This window comes from Lagenorhynchus albirostris, chromosome 8 (assembly GCF_949774975.1).
Source record: "Lagenorhynchus albirostris chromosome 8, mLagAlb1.1, whole genome shotgun sequence".
Lineage (NCBI taxonomy): Eukaryota > Metazoa > Chordata > Mammalia > Artiodactyla > Delphinidae > Lagenorhynchus > Lagenorhynchus albirostris.
This window is the reverse complement of record NC_083102.1, coordinates 34731787-34750034: the sequence shown is the minus strand read 5'-3', so window position 1 is coordinate 34750034 and position 18248 is coordinate 34731787. Positions and strand designations below refer to the sequence as shown.

Sequence of the window (18248 nt, the reverse complement as noted above, 5' to 3'; positions counted from 1 at the left end):
CTGATTCTTGACCTGTTGATTTTTACCAAGGGCTGCTATTTCCTATGTGGATATTTATACATTTTAAATTTATATGCATGTTTCTACGAGTCATTATTACAGACAATTAACTATAAGAAATGATTTTAAATCAGAGATATACTATACCTTCTTTGATAGAGTTAAATTTTAAAAACTCAGGGAGCTTGAGAAGAATTTTAGGACAAAAGCCCAGAAGACTTCATGAAATTACATAGATGTATAATTATTGATGTGTTAAGGTGACGACTATTATCACCGTTAGTTTACATTTACAATGTACACTTTTGTGCACATTATAACGTGAATGACTACAATTCCACTGCTGAGGAGAATTTAACCTAAATGGGGTAATAGCTGGAACACAAAATGGAAATACCCTCACAAAATGGGTTCCTCTTAAGGTGAATTTGCCCAAGATCTCTAAAATCTATCTTTGTGAATTAGCTTCATAATGTATCACACAGGCATATATGTGTTTCATAATTTGCATTGTGAATAACATAGCCTAAAAACACAAAATTCCAACTATTTTCTTAATATAAATATATTCCTTCTTCCATCCATTTGATCAGTATTTTTTGAATAATCACCATGCTTCATCAGCAATTGGTTGTCAATGACTAGCATTTCCTCTATCCAGTGAGTTTTATGTTTCATTCTTTAGATTGCCCTGCAAGACTGGTAAATTGTAAGCTATGGGGAAGAAGGCATTTGTTCAGAGTTCTCATTGATAGGGATGAGGTCATACAGCAACTTGGAATGGGGCTGCAATTAGAACTTGGAATTTCTGAGGCCTCTTTGGCAACTCTGTCATTCTGTTTCTAAGAACATTCTCATGTTAGCTGTAGGAGCTTTCCTTTACAGGTTCTGAACCCACTGTGTAGGCACCTGAACTAATCAAGGCCTCTCTCTTCTCAAATGGTTTTACTCTCACCACCTCTTTCCTCCTCTGGCACTGGCCTAGTTAGCTTCTGGGTTAGTATACAGAGGCTCTCTGCCTCAAGGCTCTTTCCTTTAGTTCTCCTGTTAGCATCTCCCCTTGGTGCCAAGCAGGGTCATAATCTTTGCCTCGGGCTTCCTGGCTACTGATGCTCATCCTTGCTAAGAGCAGGGTAAATAGAGAACAAAAGTTTTGCATTTTTCTTATCTGTGTCTTGATTGCAGGAAGCTAAAATAGGAACTCTAAAAGGAACTTTTCCTCTGCTTTGCTTGGTCTGGCTGTTTTGAAAACCGGTGCACTTACTCGTCCTCTGGGGGGTCCACCTCATCCTTTTGCGATGCCTTAGTGGTCACACGAGCATTCTTTCTCACAGAAAAGCAGCCCAGCCCAAGCCCTCAACTCACTCCCCTAGCTAACCTGTAAAATATAGTTAAGATGACTTCATTACTTACTAGGACTGAAAAACATTTCCTCTGATGAGATAAATAGTATTTACCTTTCAATGAAAAACTTGGTGTAAAAAATCCCGGTATCTTGGCAACATTTTCTGAAATATTAACTTTTCTAGCCAGGGTTGCCAGATTTAGCAAGTAAAAATACAAATACATTCAAATTTAACCAGGCACCCTCTATTTTATCTGGCAATCCTACTTCTGAATGCATGAGAACATAGTACCTATTGTTTCATGCTTCTTTGGTGTTTGGTTGTGATAGAAGATGATTATTAAAAGTTTTCGTCTTCTCTGTAACCAGCATCCTGAATCAAGTGCTTAGTAACTTCAAAGACACTGTCTTCTAAGGCTAGTAAATTCCGTTTAACATATAATCTTATATGGCTAATTCTCCTCATGAAAAATAAGGAAAAAGAAAAACAATTTGAATTGGATCTTGGAATTCTTTGCGTTGTTCTAGTCGGCATAACTAGCAATGCTACTAGTGACTCAGAATTTATTTTGTTCTCTTTATGCCCCAAGCGGTTTTTTACTTAAGTCCTTTCCTGTATATAAGTCTCTTCAATGAGATACTCTTCCTGACCACCCTTCGTGGAAAGGGCAAGAGCTTCAAAGTCAGCCAGATAGTTGTTCAAATCTCTTATGCCATTTCAAGGATATGTGAAAATAGCTCGGACATATAACCTAACTACTTGGAGTGAGCTTCAGTTTACACATCGACAATAAAGCAGGGTGTTGGAGAAGGAAGTGAGATAGCGTGAGCTAGGACTTGGAATTATAGCTGGCATGTAATGAGTACTTAAGAAGCATTTGTTCTCCCTTCTTTTTTGTTTTGACTGAACCCACATAGCTGCTTTTTGTACTTGCTTCTAATGGCAAGCAGCACATTTCTGCTTTGCACTGTGGTTATATTGAATCTAGTTTTATCTTTCCTACTATACTAAAAGCTCCTTAAGGACAGGGGATGGGTAGCACAGGGCGCATTGTGTTTGTGTATATTCATGCAGATATGGTGATTTGGACCTGGAGGAGGTGAGGGTGTAGCTCAACAGTGCATTCATAAAGTTATAAACCCTTTCACTCAGCCTCAGAGACAACTTTGTAAAATATAATAGGACATGAAGCTGGTAAGATATTCATCCTCTCCAATGGGACATTTTTCTGCTTGAATAAATTGCAGAGAACTAAATAAATACTGAGCTAAAGTTTCAGGAATTATAGTATGACAGGTCCATTATTTCAAATGCACATATCTATTTAGCAAGGTCACGATACAGCTAAAAAGCAGGAGTCAGTCTCAACTGACCAGTACTTCTGTTGATACATGGAAGAACTGATATCCACTGGAGGAAGTATATCATTTCAAAAGTCTAACTCTTGACTTGAGGGCTTCCCTGGTGGCGCAGTGGTTGAGAGTCCGCCTGCTGATGCAGGGGACACGGGTTCCTGCCCCGGTCCGGGAAGATCCCACATGCCGCGGAGCGGCTGGGCCCGTGAGCCATGGCCGCTGAGCCTGCGCGTCCGGAGCCTGTGCTCCGCAACGGGAGAGGCCACAACAGTGAGAGGCCCGTGTACGCAAAAAAAAAAGTCTTGACTTGAAATAATGCTACATTATACTTTAGACTTTAAAATATTTTCAAATACATTATCTTCTCTGATTTGAAAAATCACCCATAGGCAAAGGTAGATATTATTAACTGCATTTAGTAGACAAGACAATTAAGGCTCGGTGTGGTGTTAAGTAGTCCAAGTTCATCAATGAGTAAAAGGCAAAAAGATATCTTCTGAAATCTAGTCAATACCATTCCATCGTACTTTCTTTCCTAATTGCAAATGGAAGCTTTTGAAAGGTCAGGCCAATGGTAGCAGCATCACAGATGTATTTTTTTATTTTGCTGTCTTTTAAAAACTGAACATAACTGTTAGAATGCACAATAACATTACATATATCGTAAGTGACTTGTTCTCCTTGACTTGATACAATTGGAGGTGCCAGGGCCTTTGGCCAGGTAAAGTGTTTAAACAGATTCTGATGGAGTAGTAATGATACTAAATTAGAGCAATGGAAAAGTAGACAGCTCTTCATTCTCTTCTGGAGGCAGCATTCCAGAAGACATCCATGTATCGACCTGTCATCAGTGTGTGTGGAGGCATATACCCTAACATCTTAAATATCCAGTTTTACTCTACAGGCTATATTTCTCAGAATAATGATAGAAAAGCTTCCTGACTTTTGTTTCTCCGACAGTTCCAATCTTTCTCTCCTTTTCAGTAGATAACTGCACTTCCTTATTTTCTGAGTTCATTGAGACCGTCCAGTGTGAACTCTTTCCTCTTCCTGCCTCTGCAGAGAAATTACCTCTCATCCCTTTCTTTTCTGCAGCCTGTCTCAGGGCATGATGCATTTCTGCCGCCCCACAAGACTATCACCTGCCACCTGCGCCTGCTTCTTGATTGAGCCTCTGTCTCCTCAAGTGACTTACCTTTTTTTTTCTTTTTCTTTTTTTTTTTTTTTTTTTGCTTTAATGTGTTTACTGCAGGAATTGCCCAAGTAAGTGTAAGCTTTCAGAAGTCGTGCCATTAGGCTTTTAGTACAAACAAGTCACTAAATTCTATTTAGCCAACATGGGTTGAGTGTAAAGTTTTCCACAAGTTACTTTATTAGGCAGGGGTACATGGAGGACATCAGTAGCCTGGGAGTTGGGGATTTTGAGGGTGTAAAATATACATAAAACTTAGCATTTTAATCATTTTTAAGTGTACAGTTCAGTGGCAGTAAGTATATTCACATTGTTATGTAACCATCGCCACTATCCATCTCTAGAATTTTTCTTTTTTTTTTTAATTAATTTTTATTGGAGTACAGTTGCTTGACAATGTTGTGTTAGTTTCTACTGCACAGCAAAATGATTCAGCCATACGTGTACATATATCCCCTACCTTTTGGATTTCCCTCCCATTTAGAACATTCCCTAACACCATACACAAAAATAAACCCAAAATGGATTAAAGACCTAAATGTAAGGCCTAACACTATAAAACTCTTAGAGGAAGACATAGGCAGAACATTCTTTGACATAAATTGCAGTAAGATCTTTTTTGATCCACCTTCTAGAGTAACGAAAATAAAAACAAAAATAAACAAATGGGACCTAATTAAACTTAAAAGCTTTTGCAGAACAAAGGAAACTATAAACAAGATGAAGAGACAACCCTCAGAATGGGAGAAAATATTGCAAATGATGCAACTGCCAAAGGATTAATCTCCAAAATATACAAGCAGTTCATGCAGCTCAATATCAAAAAAGCAAACAACCCAATTAAAAAGTGGGTGTAAGATCTAAATAGATGTTTCTACAAAGAAGACATACAGATGGCCAATGAACTCATGAAAAGATGCTCAACATCACTAATCATTAGAGAAATGCAAATCAAAAACACATGGGGGGCTTCCCTGGTGGCGCAGTGGTAGAGAGTCCGCCTGCCGATGCAGGGGACACAGGTTCGAGCCCCGGTCCGGGAAGATCCCACATGCCGCGGAACGGCCGGGCCCGTGAGCCATGGCCGCTGAGCCTGCGTGTCCGGAGCCTGTGCTCTGCAACGGGAGAGGACACAACAGTGAGAGGCCCGCGTACCGCAAAAAAAAAAAAAACAAAAAACAAAAAAAAAACACATGGGGTATCACCTCACACCAGTCAGAATGGCCATCATCAAAAAATCTACGAACAATAAATGCTGGAGAGGGTGCAGAGAAAATGGAACCCTCTTGCACTCTTGGTGGGAATGTAAATTGATACAGCCACTATGGAGAACAGTATGGAGGTTCCTTAAAGAACTAAAAATAGAACTACCATATGACCCAGCAATACCACTACTGGGCATATACCCAGAGAAAACCATAATTCAAAAAGACACGTGCACCCCAATGTTCATAGCAGCACTATTTACAATAGCCAGGACATGGAAGCAACCTAAATGTCCATCAACATAGAAATGGATAAAGAAGATGTGGTACATATATACAATGGAATATTACTCAGCCACAAAAAGGAACGAAACTGGGTCATCTATAGAGACATGGATGGACCTAGAGAGTGTTACAAAGAGTGAAGTAAGTCATAAAGAGGAAAACGAATATCATATATTAACGCATATATGTGGAATCTAGAAAAATGGTATAGATGACCTTATTTGCAAAGCAGAAATAGGGACAGAGATGTAGAGAACAAATGTATGGATACCAATGGGGAAAAGGGATGGGGTGGGAGGAATTGGGAGATTGGTATTGACACATATACACTGTTGGTACTGTATAAAATAGACAACTGATGGGAACATACTGTATAGCACAGGGAACTCTGCTTAATCCTCTAGTGACTTTCTCATTTCTCTTACCTTTGTTATAGCTTCTCTTTCTCCCAACCAGCTCATTACCATGTTTTCTTTATTTGAAACAGACAACAAACAAACAAAACCTCTCAGACTATAGTTCTCTTTTATCTTAGTCTTTACAGAACTTATCAAAAGAATTGTTTGCACTCATGGCCATGATTTTCCCCCATTGATTCCCCAATAACTCGCTGCAGTCTAACTCTCTGCTTTAATGCTCTAAGGGACCTGATATCCAGTAGGTCACATGCAAACTATCAACAAGTTCAAAAAGAACTTTCATTACTCCTTAGTCTCTTTGAGGTTTCGGTGTTTGAGAACTCGTTCATTTTTATTCTTTCCTCTTTTATTTTTTTCCAGCTTCCTTGAGATATATCAACTCAACTTCCTTGAGTTGACATCACAGTTCTTTTATTTAAATATATAACAGCTTTGATGAAATATAATCTACATGCTATAATTTACCCTTTTATTTTATTATGTATTTATTTTTTATTTTTTTTTTTGTGGTACGCGGGCCTCTCACCACCGCGGCCTCTCCCGTCACGGAGCACAGGCTCTGGACACGCAGGCTCAGCGGCCATGGCTCACAGGCCCAGCCGCTCCGCGGCAGGTGGGATCCTCCCAGACCGGGGCACGAACCCGTGTCCCCTGCATCGGCAGGCAGACTCCCAACCACTGCGCCACCAGGGAAGCCCTATAATTTACTCTTTTAAAGTGTACAATTCAGTGGCTTTTGGTATATTCACAAAGTTGCACAACCATCACCACTCTCTAAATTTAGAATATTTTCACCACCCTAAAAAGAAACCCCATTCTCATTAGCAGTCACTCCCCATTCTCCTCTCCCTCCAGCCCCTGGCGACCACTAATTTACTTTTTGTCTCTGGATTTGCCTAATCTGGGCATTTCATATAAATGAATCCTGCAGTATGTAGTCTTTGTGACTTCCTTCACTTAGCATAATGTTTTCAAGGTTCATCCATGTTGTAGAAACTTTTATGGTTGAATATCATTCCACTGTTTGGATAGACTACATTTTGTTTATTCATTCATCAGTTGATGGACATTTGGGTTTTTCCTATCTTTTGGCTCTTACAAATAAAGCTGTTATGTACAACTGTTTGTGTGGACATATATTTTCATTTCTTTTGGGTATATACCTAGTTGTGGAATTATTGGGTCATATGACAATTCTGTGTTCAACATTTTCCAGAAGATTTCTTGACTTCTATTACTGTGCTCTCCTTACCATTCATTGCCTTCCTTTTTCACTATTTTCTCATCTTCTCTAAACAAATTGTATGTAGATGTTCCCCAAATTTGGGATCTGACTCTTCCTCTCTCTTCATTCTCTTTACCAGCAACCTAATTATCTATCTTTGTCTTAACTACCATCTATCTCTTTTTTGGGAATCTGTTGTCAGCCTGAACACTCTCAACATAGAGCGCAGCATTATTAGTAACTACTCTAGAAACCTTTGCTTGGTTATCCTGCCACCAGGTAAACAGCATCATCTTCTTTCCAAAGCCTGTGTTTCATATTCTCATTTCCCCTTTTCCAACAGTGACACAACTATACCTGACCCTTGACTTAAACATTTGAAGTCATCATTTACCCCCTTCCTAGCTTTTACCCTAAACCCAGTTACTAAATCCTGCCAATTCTACTTTGACCATTCCTCTTGTGGTTCTTGTTTTCAACTAAAGTGTTTCTTACTATTCTTATTATCTCTTATTTGGACAGTTGCACATACGTTTTAAGTGGTCTTTCTACCTCGTATCTTTCCTCACTCTCTTCATCACTTCTCATCTGCCCTTCATAACATGACTTCAATATAATTTTTTTACATCTTTATTGGAGTATAATTGCTTTACAATGGTGTGTTAGTTTCTGCTTTATAACAAAGTGAATCAGTTATACATATACATATATTCCTATATCTCTTCCCTCTTGCGTCTCCCTCCCTCCCACCCTCCCTATCCCACCCATCCAGGTGGTCACAAAGCACCAAGCTGATCTCCCTGTGCTATGCGGCTGCTTCCCACTAGCTAGCTATCTTACTTTTGGTAGTGTATATATGTCCATGCCACTCTCTCACTTTGTCACAGCTTACCCTTCCCCTCCCCATATCCTCAAGTCCATTCTCTAGTAGGTCTGTGTCTTTATTCCCGTCTTACCCCTAGGTTCTTCATGACATTTTTTTTTTCTTAGATTCCATATATATGTGTTAGCATACAGTATTTGACATGACTTCAATATTGACCTGGGCCAGGTGCATCCCATCATTTCCAGATTCAGCAACATTTGCCCTTACCTGCTGAATAATGTCAAGTCTCTTTGCCATTTGTTCTTTAGTTATACTCATTAATTAGCTCCAGCCAACCTTCCCATGAGGTAACACTCCTAAATTAAGCACTTGTTCTATCCAAGATCAATTATTTTCTTTTTACTGTGTATGACCCCACATGTTCTTTGCTTCTATTTAACATGGTCACCTTCTGTCATCTCCGAAAGATGAACTACTTCTCATGTGAGTTCAGCCCAAATATTTTATCCCCATGAAAGTTTTATCTGATCTCCCCAAATGAAAATAATTTCTCCTACTTATGAACTCCTGAAATGTTCTAAAAACATTTTTATGGCCTTTTGACATTACACTACATGTTTCTTATTAGACAGTAAGCTCTTTGATGGTAAAAACAATGTCACATCACCCCCTACCTCTGCAAGCATGCAATGCTTATTAGTTCTTGGCTTGGTACATGGGACAAACTTGCAAAAAATTTTTTGAATGACAAGTAATGTTTGATGTATTTTATTCTTACAAATATTTTCCTAAATGCTACCTCTTTTGCAATCTTACTTTTAAATTGTAAAGAAAATCCAGAATATAAGATTCAAATAATAGTTTACTTTCAGGTATTATACTGTAATTTAGCAGCATGTATTTTCAGTTCATCTCTAATATGCAATTTGAAATTTTAACAATATAGCAGTAATGAGTCTTCAATCCATATCCAGGCAAAAGATGATACGGCCTCATAATGAGAAAAAAAAAAGTGATGGTATGTGAGAAACACAAAGTAAATCCAAAGTATGTTTGAAAAAAATAATAAACTATTTTATAGCAGAAAGAGAAATAACTGAGAGAATACACATAAGCTATTGTAGTTCCTGGAACATGTACCATGAAAAAGAGATGCTGTAAAACTGTTAATTTTAATAAAATTAATTCCAATTCATCTTTACCTTTCATTTTTCAGAATTTTTAAGTTGGACAGGATTCCTTAATATGTGAACAAGAGTTACATTTAGTATTGCTGTAGATTATGTTAGTGTTCCTTATGTGTTTCATTAGCAATTCATTATCATTAGCAGCAGAATAATGAAGGAAATAGAGATATGAATACCACACTACTTGGTATGGTTTAGTGCAGCCTGTGGAATGCCAGCTCAGAGGAGGAGAATGTGTTCATTCCATTAAACTGAGTGTATGATTCGAGACCTGATAAAACAAAACCTGTCTTAGCCATTAGTTACCATTAACTCACAGGTTTATTTTCTGCAAGGTTGCCTCAGCTCATCTGGGAGTTTGGAGCCATACTGGAATATACTGAGTATTGGGTTTGGACCTGAACCCTGAGGACTTTGTTAGAGCTTCAGGGGATGACTTGTGGATCCATTCCATAACATATTTAATACCTTGATGTTCTCTCCTTTGGATCTACATCATGAATGCTTAGCCAATACAGCCTGACATTTGATTGGTAAATAGGATACTTTATTAATTACCCTTATTATAGTACCATAAAATAAACGATTGTAGCTTCTCAGTTTGGCCTCCGTAGGGGTCCGCAATAGAAACATAACGTATCCACACATGTTTATTCTTTAACTTCATGTAAAATATACCATAACACAAAAATAAAAATTATTTAAAAAAATATTTTCTAGTAATTAGCTTTTTTTCCCCAACAGACTTAGTGTAATCATGTATCAGACATGATAAAACGAAAGGTCAATCACTACAGATGCATAATTTCACTCTGATAGATTGCTGTTCGAAAATAGGTTATGACAATTAGATGATTAATTTTCTTCTATTAAATAGCATTATGAGACTTCAGATTACATTTATGAGTATATTCTCTTTAGTGGGAACATAATGGGAGGAAGACCAAACAGAATAGGAATTTGTATCCTTTGTGGAAGGTTCTGTATATACTTATTATCAACTACACTTGTGAAAATAATTTAAAAATGAAATTCTGTTTGAAAACTTACGATTTGCTCAGTATTCCAAGTAACATTTTAAAGATGTCATATGTTAAAGGTTAAAATATGTGCATATGAGGAGCAAAATTCTGGGTATCCTGCTGGCAAAATTTTTTTGGTTCTGGTTATCTGCAAAGTATACACCCCTTGTCAGTTTAAGTAGGGAGTGCCTGTGTAAACATTCTTGTTTCGCGTGTTCCACATAATCATTTCTTGTATCATATTTCTTCTGACCTCGCTATCTGAAACCAATTACAGGAGATCCATTTGGGCTGCATCTATTTTCATAAGAAGCCTAGGCAGCAGTGTTTTTCTCAGAGATGAGTATCAACATCAAATATGCTTCTGAGTGCTTTGTTATTTATGTTTCAGAGAGGTTTTGTAGCCTTCAGCTCTCAAGAATGTGTCACGCTGTGCTGTTTATACATTGAAGATATTAATGGGCGTAGATGTCATTTTTCATTTTAATGTCTCAAATGCAACAGGCTGATAGGTTAAGCATTCCTATTTTTATGGGGAGAGATATGAGTGATGTCTGTTTTTTTCCAAAATATACATATATTTACTTTGAAAAAAAAGAAGTTATTTATAAACCTGAGAGTACTTAACATTTTTGGTTTCACTGGTTGTTTCTAAGCTGTTCTCAAACAATTTTCCTTCTGGTGAGAGTTTTCAGTGTTCTTCAAGAAGGAAAAAAAAGTATTGATCTGGCAGGTTCCAAAGTTTTTTCACTCTTAATTCTCATAACGACCCACTCATTACAATTACCCTTTGTCTAAGAGGTTCCTAACTGACATAAAGTTATTACTACTTTACAAGTGTGATAGGCTTCAACTTTGCTTAACAAAATTTTTGTTTGTTTGAAATTACACAGCAACTATTAGGAATGATACTTGCAATAAATATTTTATGGCAAAATGCACTGAATTCTGGAAAACACGTACTGTCCCACACCTCTGCAGCCTAACAAAAAGTATACCTTTATTATAAAGATTTGTATTCATCTTTTCAAAATATTTTAATTTAATCTGATTCTAATTTTTAAAGTGTCCTATCTTAGTTTTCTTTAGCTTTACTAAAGTTAAATAACTTCATTAAGTGAAGTGCACCCTTAATTCACAACAAATACGTTTTTGAAAACTAGATATGGCTTGGCTGTCTTAGAAACCTTTCTTATTATTCATTTGCATCAGACTCAGTCATTATTAAAGGAAATTTTGCAAACATCTTTTGCCTTTTGTTCTAAATTAGTTGTTCTTTTTTTTGTTTTTGCCGTTGGTGATTATATAAATACCTAAATGGCTAATAGTACTTTATGAATAGCCCTTTTCTATTTACCAATTGAAGTGGACAAGCAATTTTCAAATTAATATTTTATATAATTTGACACCTAACACCTTATATTGATGGCAGTATTTTATCTCATTATCTTTCATCATTTGAGGAGCTACAATAATAAATTGGAAAGATGAACTAAATGCCTCTGAGCATTTGTTTATTGAAATTCAGTCCTAAAATGTTGTCCAGAATACTGGAAATAGAAGTGTCTTGTGATGCCTGCAGTTAGAATGCAAACTGCCAAAGATTTCTGCTTATGAGTTTTAAATCATTGCTGATCTCTTGGAATTGTTTTTTGTCCTCCCGTCTTTTATGTTTACTATAGCAATCTCTACTGCTACTAAAAGAATGTTGATATAGGCAAGTAGTTTTTTTTCATAAGAGTTTGTATTGAAAGGTGATTCTTTACTATTTTAAAGATAACTGTAAATTCATATGAAAACCAAGGTACATTGAAAATAGTAGCATGTTTTAGCCGGCTATCTTGTGGTATTCCATTATTATTATAACTCCTTTAAAAATGGCATACATTTTTTCTAGCGATATTTTCATGAGCTACAGTTCTAAAAATATCTTGTTTTCTAATGGCTTTCTACAGGCACCAGGTGTTACATATTCCACTGGGTTAATGTTTGGGTTGAGTTGAATGAATACAACACAAGGTAGTGAAGGAGATAGGGTTCTAGGTTTGGGAGACAAGAGCCATAGCTTTTGACCACTTTGCTACTGCTTTGTGACTTTAGTCAAGTTATTGTAATATTGGTTTTTCAATTACCTGACTACAAAATGTGAAAGCTAGGCTAAACAATTTTTAAAGTTGAGTCCAGTTTTAGAATTCTTCAGTAATTTTTCTAGTAAAAACTGGTCAAATGATCAGAATTTTACAAGAGTTTAGAGCTCCATCAGGTATTGGTAGAGTATGTAATGAAATCAAAGTCAAGGATGGTAGGAACACTTAGCCCTAAAAACAATATATATTCTGTGATATAGTTCTGTTCAAACACAAATTCAAATTATAAAAAGGTTATATTGTAGCTTCCCTTTTAAGCTCTGATAAATATATGTGCCCTCTTTACAGGTAAAAAATAATCTATTACAGTGCCAGAGCTCTCCTTTACTAACTGTCCTCCTTTACCAGAGTTTTACTCATTGCCCTCTAATCGTGCCTTTGCCAACACAGAGACAGTATGGCACACTGGAATGCACTCTGGTCTGGAAGCCAGGAGACCCTAAACAAAGCGCTTGATTACTCTAGACCTCATTTTTCTCATTTGCTAAAATGAGGGGGTCAGATTGGATGATTTCTAAGATTGCTTTTAGTCCTAGTCATTCATGATTCCAGGATTGTAAACTATGTTCATTACAAGTCTTTAAGAATAATAAACAGGGCTTCCCTGGTAGCGCAGTGGTGAGACTCCGCCTGCCGGTGTAGGGGACAGGGGTTCGTGCCCCGGTCCGGGAAGATCCCACATGCCGCGGAGCGGCTGGGCCCGTGAGCCATGGCCGCTGAGCCTGTGCGTCCGGAGCCTGTGCTCCGCAACGGGAGAGGCCACAGCAGTGAGAGGCCCGTGTACCGCAAAAAAAAAAAAAAAAGAAGAAGAATAAACAACTACAGAGTTAAATAAAAACTATATAAGGATGTGTGTGTGTGTGTGTGTGTGTGTGTGTGTGTGTGTGTGTGTGTGTGTGTGTGTATATATATACAAAATAAACTAATGAATTCAAAGGGAAAAATTTCTATGAAAAAAATTAGGCAAACTTTGTGTGGCTTTTGGAATTCAAGGGGAAAATAGCTGATTTTTTTGATTTTGAGAATTTTGCATAGACACAGCTTAACTCACACTATAGTAATTTCCATTTGAAAAATATCATGTGTCATTATTTTATGAGTTGCCATTAAAAAAAAGAAAGCTCTATTATTTAGGGTATCAAGTGAAATTTTTTAAACTGAATTTTGTGATAATAAGATATTTATGGAATTTTTCCTTTGGTCTTTTTTTCCAATTGAACTTTATAATAAAATTGCCTGAGTTCACTGGAATGTGCCATCCTTAGAAACATTTAGGCTGACTTGTAATTACTTGTAATTTATAAAAAAACAAAAGGAAGATTGTTGTAAATGAGTGTGTCTCCAAATGTAAAAAGTGTGCTTGACAAACTACGCCAGATCCTGCTATGGGAAGACAAATCAATGTTGTTAGGAGATGTGCTAGGGCATTCAGTTTGTTTACTTTGGTTTCTATGTCTGCCTGCCTTCTCAGAAAACTTGCTTGGAGCCAGACTGTAGCAGCCCTCTCTCTGTCTTTTCATAATTGATCAGGGGATGACTGCCTTCCCTGAGGGTTAAGACGTGGCAACTTTTTCTGTTTGCTCAGCATCTCAATGCAGTAGTTCAAACATTGTTCACACCAGCTGGCAGTGTAATGCCATATGCACATCTTGTCAAAGCAACTGTTGTCATGGATACTAGAAACTCTCTTAAAAACCAGATCATTGATTCCAATCAAAATTGTACTTTTATCAGCTTTGAATCTTAATTATTAGAGAAGAATATTGATCTAAGATATTTTTCCCATCATGAAAAATTTACCTTGTATTCTAAAACAGTGAATAACAAAGTGGGGCAATGATTTATTTTAGTTTTATGCGCTGAAAAATTTCATCTTAAGTGTTCATTGAACTCAGTTGTTGAGAAAAACAATGAGTTTATAGTCTCTGAAAAAGTTTTTTTAAATTAGTTTGCACTGCTACCTTTAAAACGTCTCAATATGTATTTTTTATGGCATTAGTTTTTATATGATGAGTTTATATAGTCCACTCACCAAACTGTCCCTCCTCTAGTAAATGAAATGCTTACATTAATTTCTTATGTTAAGTTTTATTTTCCTGAGTGGGGCAGAAAACAGAAAAATAAATGAAAACATCTTCTATTTTGATTGGTATTCTGTCACACATAGAAACAAACCTGATTGGTTGAGTGGTAATTTCTTTGTTCTCTGATTTTGCTAAGAATGCAAATGAAAACCACTCAATTTTATTTGGCATTAAAACTGCACTTTATTTTGTCAAAGGAGAGGTTTCCCCTTGAATTGTAAGTACAAAAAAAGTGTTTTTAATCTTTAGTGAAAATCCTTATTAATTCACTTTCAAGATAATCTGATGTTGATTTGTCAAATTTAATTACAGCTTCCGGTAACACTTGAAGTCTCCTGCTTTTGCTTCAAAATTGTAATATGGAAATGCAAATTGATTGATAATTTAAAAGGGAGTGGGCATTTTAGTTGCACACTCAAAGACAAGTTCCTTGTGAAAATGAGGTTATTGATGCAGTTTATGATTTTTTCCTCTTTAAGCACTTTTAAACAAATTACCTTTATTTTCTGCAGGATTACATGCATCTCTGTTATTTTAAGTAAAGTTGTGTATTTGTGTGTTATGTGAATTTTTTTCACATTAGAAGAAAAAGAATATTTAATGATTCTCTTTAGAAAGGAGGTGGGATTCTCATACATTAAAGCCTATTACTATTAACTAAGGAATAACTGATAATTTACCTTTCAACAAAATATTTAGATATTGCTCACTTTTCACTTCTAGGCTCTCCAAGCAGCAAGACAACTTCTCTTACAGCAGCAAACAAGTGGATTGAAATCTCCTAAGAGCAGTGACAAACAGAGACCACTGCAGGTTAGTAAAGCACTCCTATCCTTGGGATCTTACTTTAAAAGACGTTTGTAATGATTACAGATGTGCAGACCCAGTTGTATACATACAGAAAATTATTACATTTGCATATGTAAGTAATTTTAATTCAAAAAGAGAACTCATTTCATCTTCTTGAAAGAGAAAAAATAATCTATTAGCATAGATTTCAAAAGTTTACAAGGTCACTTTTTGGACAAGTTGTGTAGGGACATTTGGTATACATAGGCATTAGGAGTTTTGTATAAAACTCCCTTGTGGGATTTTAATGAAATTTTATTCACAAACAGGTTAAAATGTGAAATGTCTTCCTTAAAAGCAAAGTTATAGTAAAATGGTAGGGAAGAAACAAAGCAGTCTTAGACAACCCTTTTGCAGTTGTATCCAAGTGACAAATGCAGAAAACCTCCAGGGTTGCCAACAAAACTGTTTGAGTTTGCCAAGGAGTTATTGCTGTTGCCACAGTTATAAAAACACATTCTGGAGTTTGTTGTCCTTATTCACTATGTTTGTCCTGTGAAACTGATAGTATGTATGTCTTTTAAAGAAACTTTTTGTTACATAATACAACCATTGTTTTATATAGCTTTAACCAAAATATATAGGACATTAGGGGAAAGAAACATTTTTATAGGGTACTTTTTAAATGTTTGGAAGGTAGAATCTGGAATTGTATAAAACATTATTCAAAATGTTTATCAGTTCTGTTGAAAGATAAGCAATGCTTCCTTTTTGAATCATGTGTTATGTACACGTCTAATAAGACAAGCTTAGTTTTTTTAAAATAGTCAGCATCTTTCTTATTGCTTTATTTTAACAAAACAATCTTGAAAAAAACATTTTTATGGCCTAGGTTTCTGTTTTCATTTTCAGGTGTACTCTCAGATGCTAGTAACTAAGTCTTACATGGTGCCCTACTGAAACTTAGTTTGTGTAACAGAATTATTGGCTACTGATCTACACAATCCAGAAGCTACTCATTACCTAAAAACTGAATTGAATGCATAGTCCCTAGGCAAATATGAGATGAGAATATATATTCTTGGGAACAAACCCATTTTTGTGGGGTGGATGGGAAGAAGGGGTCCTGGGGATAGGGGATGTGACGTACCGATGTCTGCCATGATTGCAAATGAAAGTTATATTGAATCAGCCTAAGTTTAAGATTCATTTTAATTGTTTTCTTTTTTAAAATAAATTTCACATTCTTTGTTTTAACTAGTCAGTAATTCTGTAGTGACAAACTTTCCTCACTGTCATATCCCTGCCCAAGTAATAACAAGTGATAACGGTGGTTGGAGTATTTCCATTGAATTATCTGATTCCATGAGAGCCTCTCCATACATTTACATGACAGAGAGAAATTTACATAGAAGTCACAGATAGCAAATGAAATGTTTATCCTCACTATGGCTTCAGGCTGGGAATTTTGCTTTCTTGTTGGTATAGCAAAGGAGATTTAGATGCTGGCAGCATAAGCCAAAGGTAGGGAAGAGTTTATTGTTTCAAATATCTGAAAAACACTGTATATTGTCCTGATTCTATTTTTATCATATCTCATGACAAAATAGACAAAATAATAAGTTGTTCCTCTCCAAAGCTAAGTCCAGTAGAAGTTTCTTTATTGCTGGTTACCAGGGTATCTCTGGAAAGAATGGCTGGGCTTTAGCTTTTCTACTTTCCTTTTTTGTTGTATTGGAAGGCAAAAATGTGATACTTCGTTCAACTAAAATATACATAATTTTTCTTGGAAAACACACACACATATAATGTGGAAATATTAATGACTCTAAAATAAGAAATTGTTGCTCACGTACCAAATGTTGTTATATAAAAGTTTGAGCAGAACTCCTCAATTTTGTTATTCTATCACCAAAGGGTGATTAATAGTACTATAAATATCTTTTAACAATTTCAGTGGCTAACCATTACCACAAACTTCCATTGTGTCACTTACATTTAGTGTTTTGTGACTCATATTATTATGAATACATATCCATTGTACATATTATAAAACTGTAGCATTTTATTATTACTTTGTAAATTTTAGTGGGATCTAATGCCAAAATGTCATAGGAATGAAAAGTTGGTTGGTTTTTATGAATAAGAATTTAGAAATAATGAATGAAGACTTATTTGTTCACCAAAATATACACTGCAATTAATATGGGTCTACAGTCTTAGTGTTTCATAGTACTTGATAAGCTTAGCAACTGGAAACATGCTGGGATTGTATTGAAAATCTAATAGCAACCTGATAGCATTTTATACTAGCTTACACATGTTGTCAAAGGGGAATATTAGGTAATGCTTATCTTTGCATCTGCAAATACTATTTAACATGAGTTGCACTATTTGCCACTTATGTTAAAGAAAAGGGTAGAATATCTTTGTTAAAAATTTTAACCATTTAACATGAAAGTAACACTTAACTTCTATGATTCTCTCACAGCCGACTTCTTTTTCTACTTACCTAAGAGTTTAACCAACCTTTCATAATAGAGTTGGTGTAGATTATCTTTTAGAATTAGAAAAAGATAGTTGAAAATGTTTCAAAAGCTATACTTTCAAGGCAAAGTATTTGGTGTTAATAGATCATGGTGGCTTGTACTTTATCAGGCATAACATATTTTTAGAAGACCAGAAGAGATACTATGTGGTTTTCATTTTAAAATATAGTTTTGATGGAGAACTATTTTATAACATTTGAAAGAAAATACAGATTTCCTTAAAAATCTGTTTTAATGGCTCAAGTCACAAGAACAATATTCAGCTGCTTTGTTATATTCAACTGAATTTCTTTTAAATGTTTAAAAGTGGTGGCCAGATTTGAGGTGTGACATGGTAGAGAGAATATTTCTAGCAGACTAATATTTATCTTTTCAGGTATTTTTCATTTACACTTTTTCAGGTTCTTGTACTACAGATAGCTTAGATAGTAGCATATCTAGTGCAAAATGGAAAGAAGAAAATCACATCTGACAAGCTTGAGTACCGATTGTAGTAGTGATTTCACTTTCATGTATAGATATCTGAATATATCTTTGAAACTTGTTCACATATTCTGTTCATTACATGAAGCACCAATTGAATAGGTCCAATCAGTAGGTACATTGATTAATGACAT

General features: G+C 35.8%; 1 protein-coding gene across 1 annotated transcript in view; it reads left to right on the top strand.

The window, feature by feature from the left end:
• Window positions 1-18248, top strand: part of FOXP2 (forkhead box P2) — a 524445-nt gene that overhangs the window by 355263 nt on the left and 150934 nt on the right. Inside the window, exon 5 of the mRNA XM_060156819.1 lies at window positions 15017-15106. Coding sequence (XP_060012802.1) covers window positions 15017-15106 — 90 coding nt within the window. The remainder of the gene's footprint in view (window positions 1-15016; window positions 15107-18248) is intronic.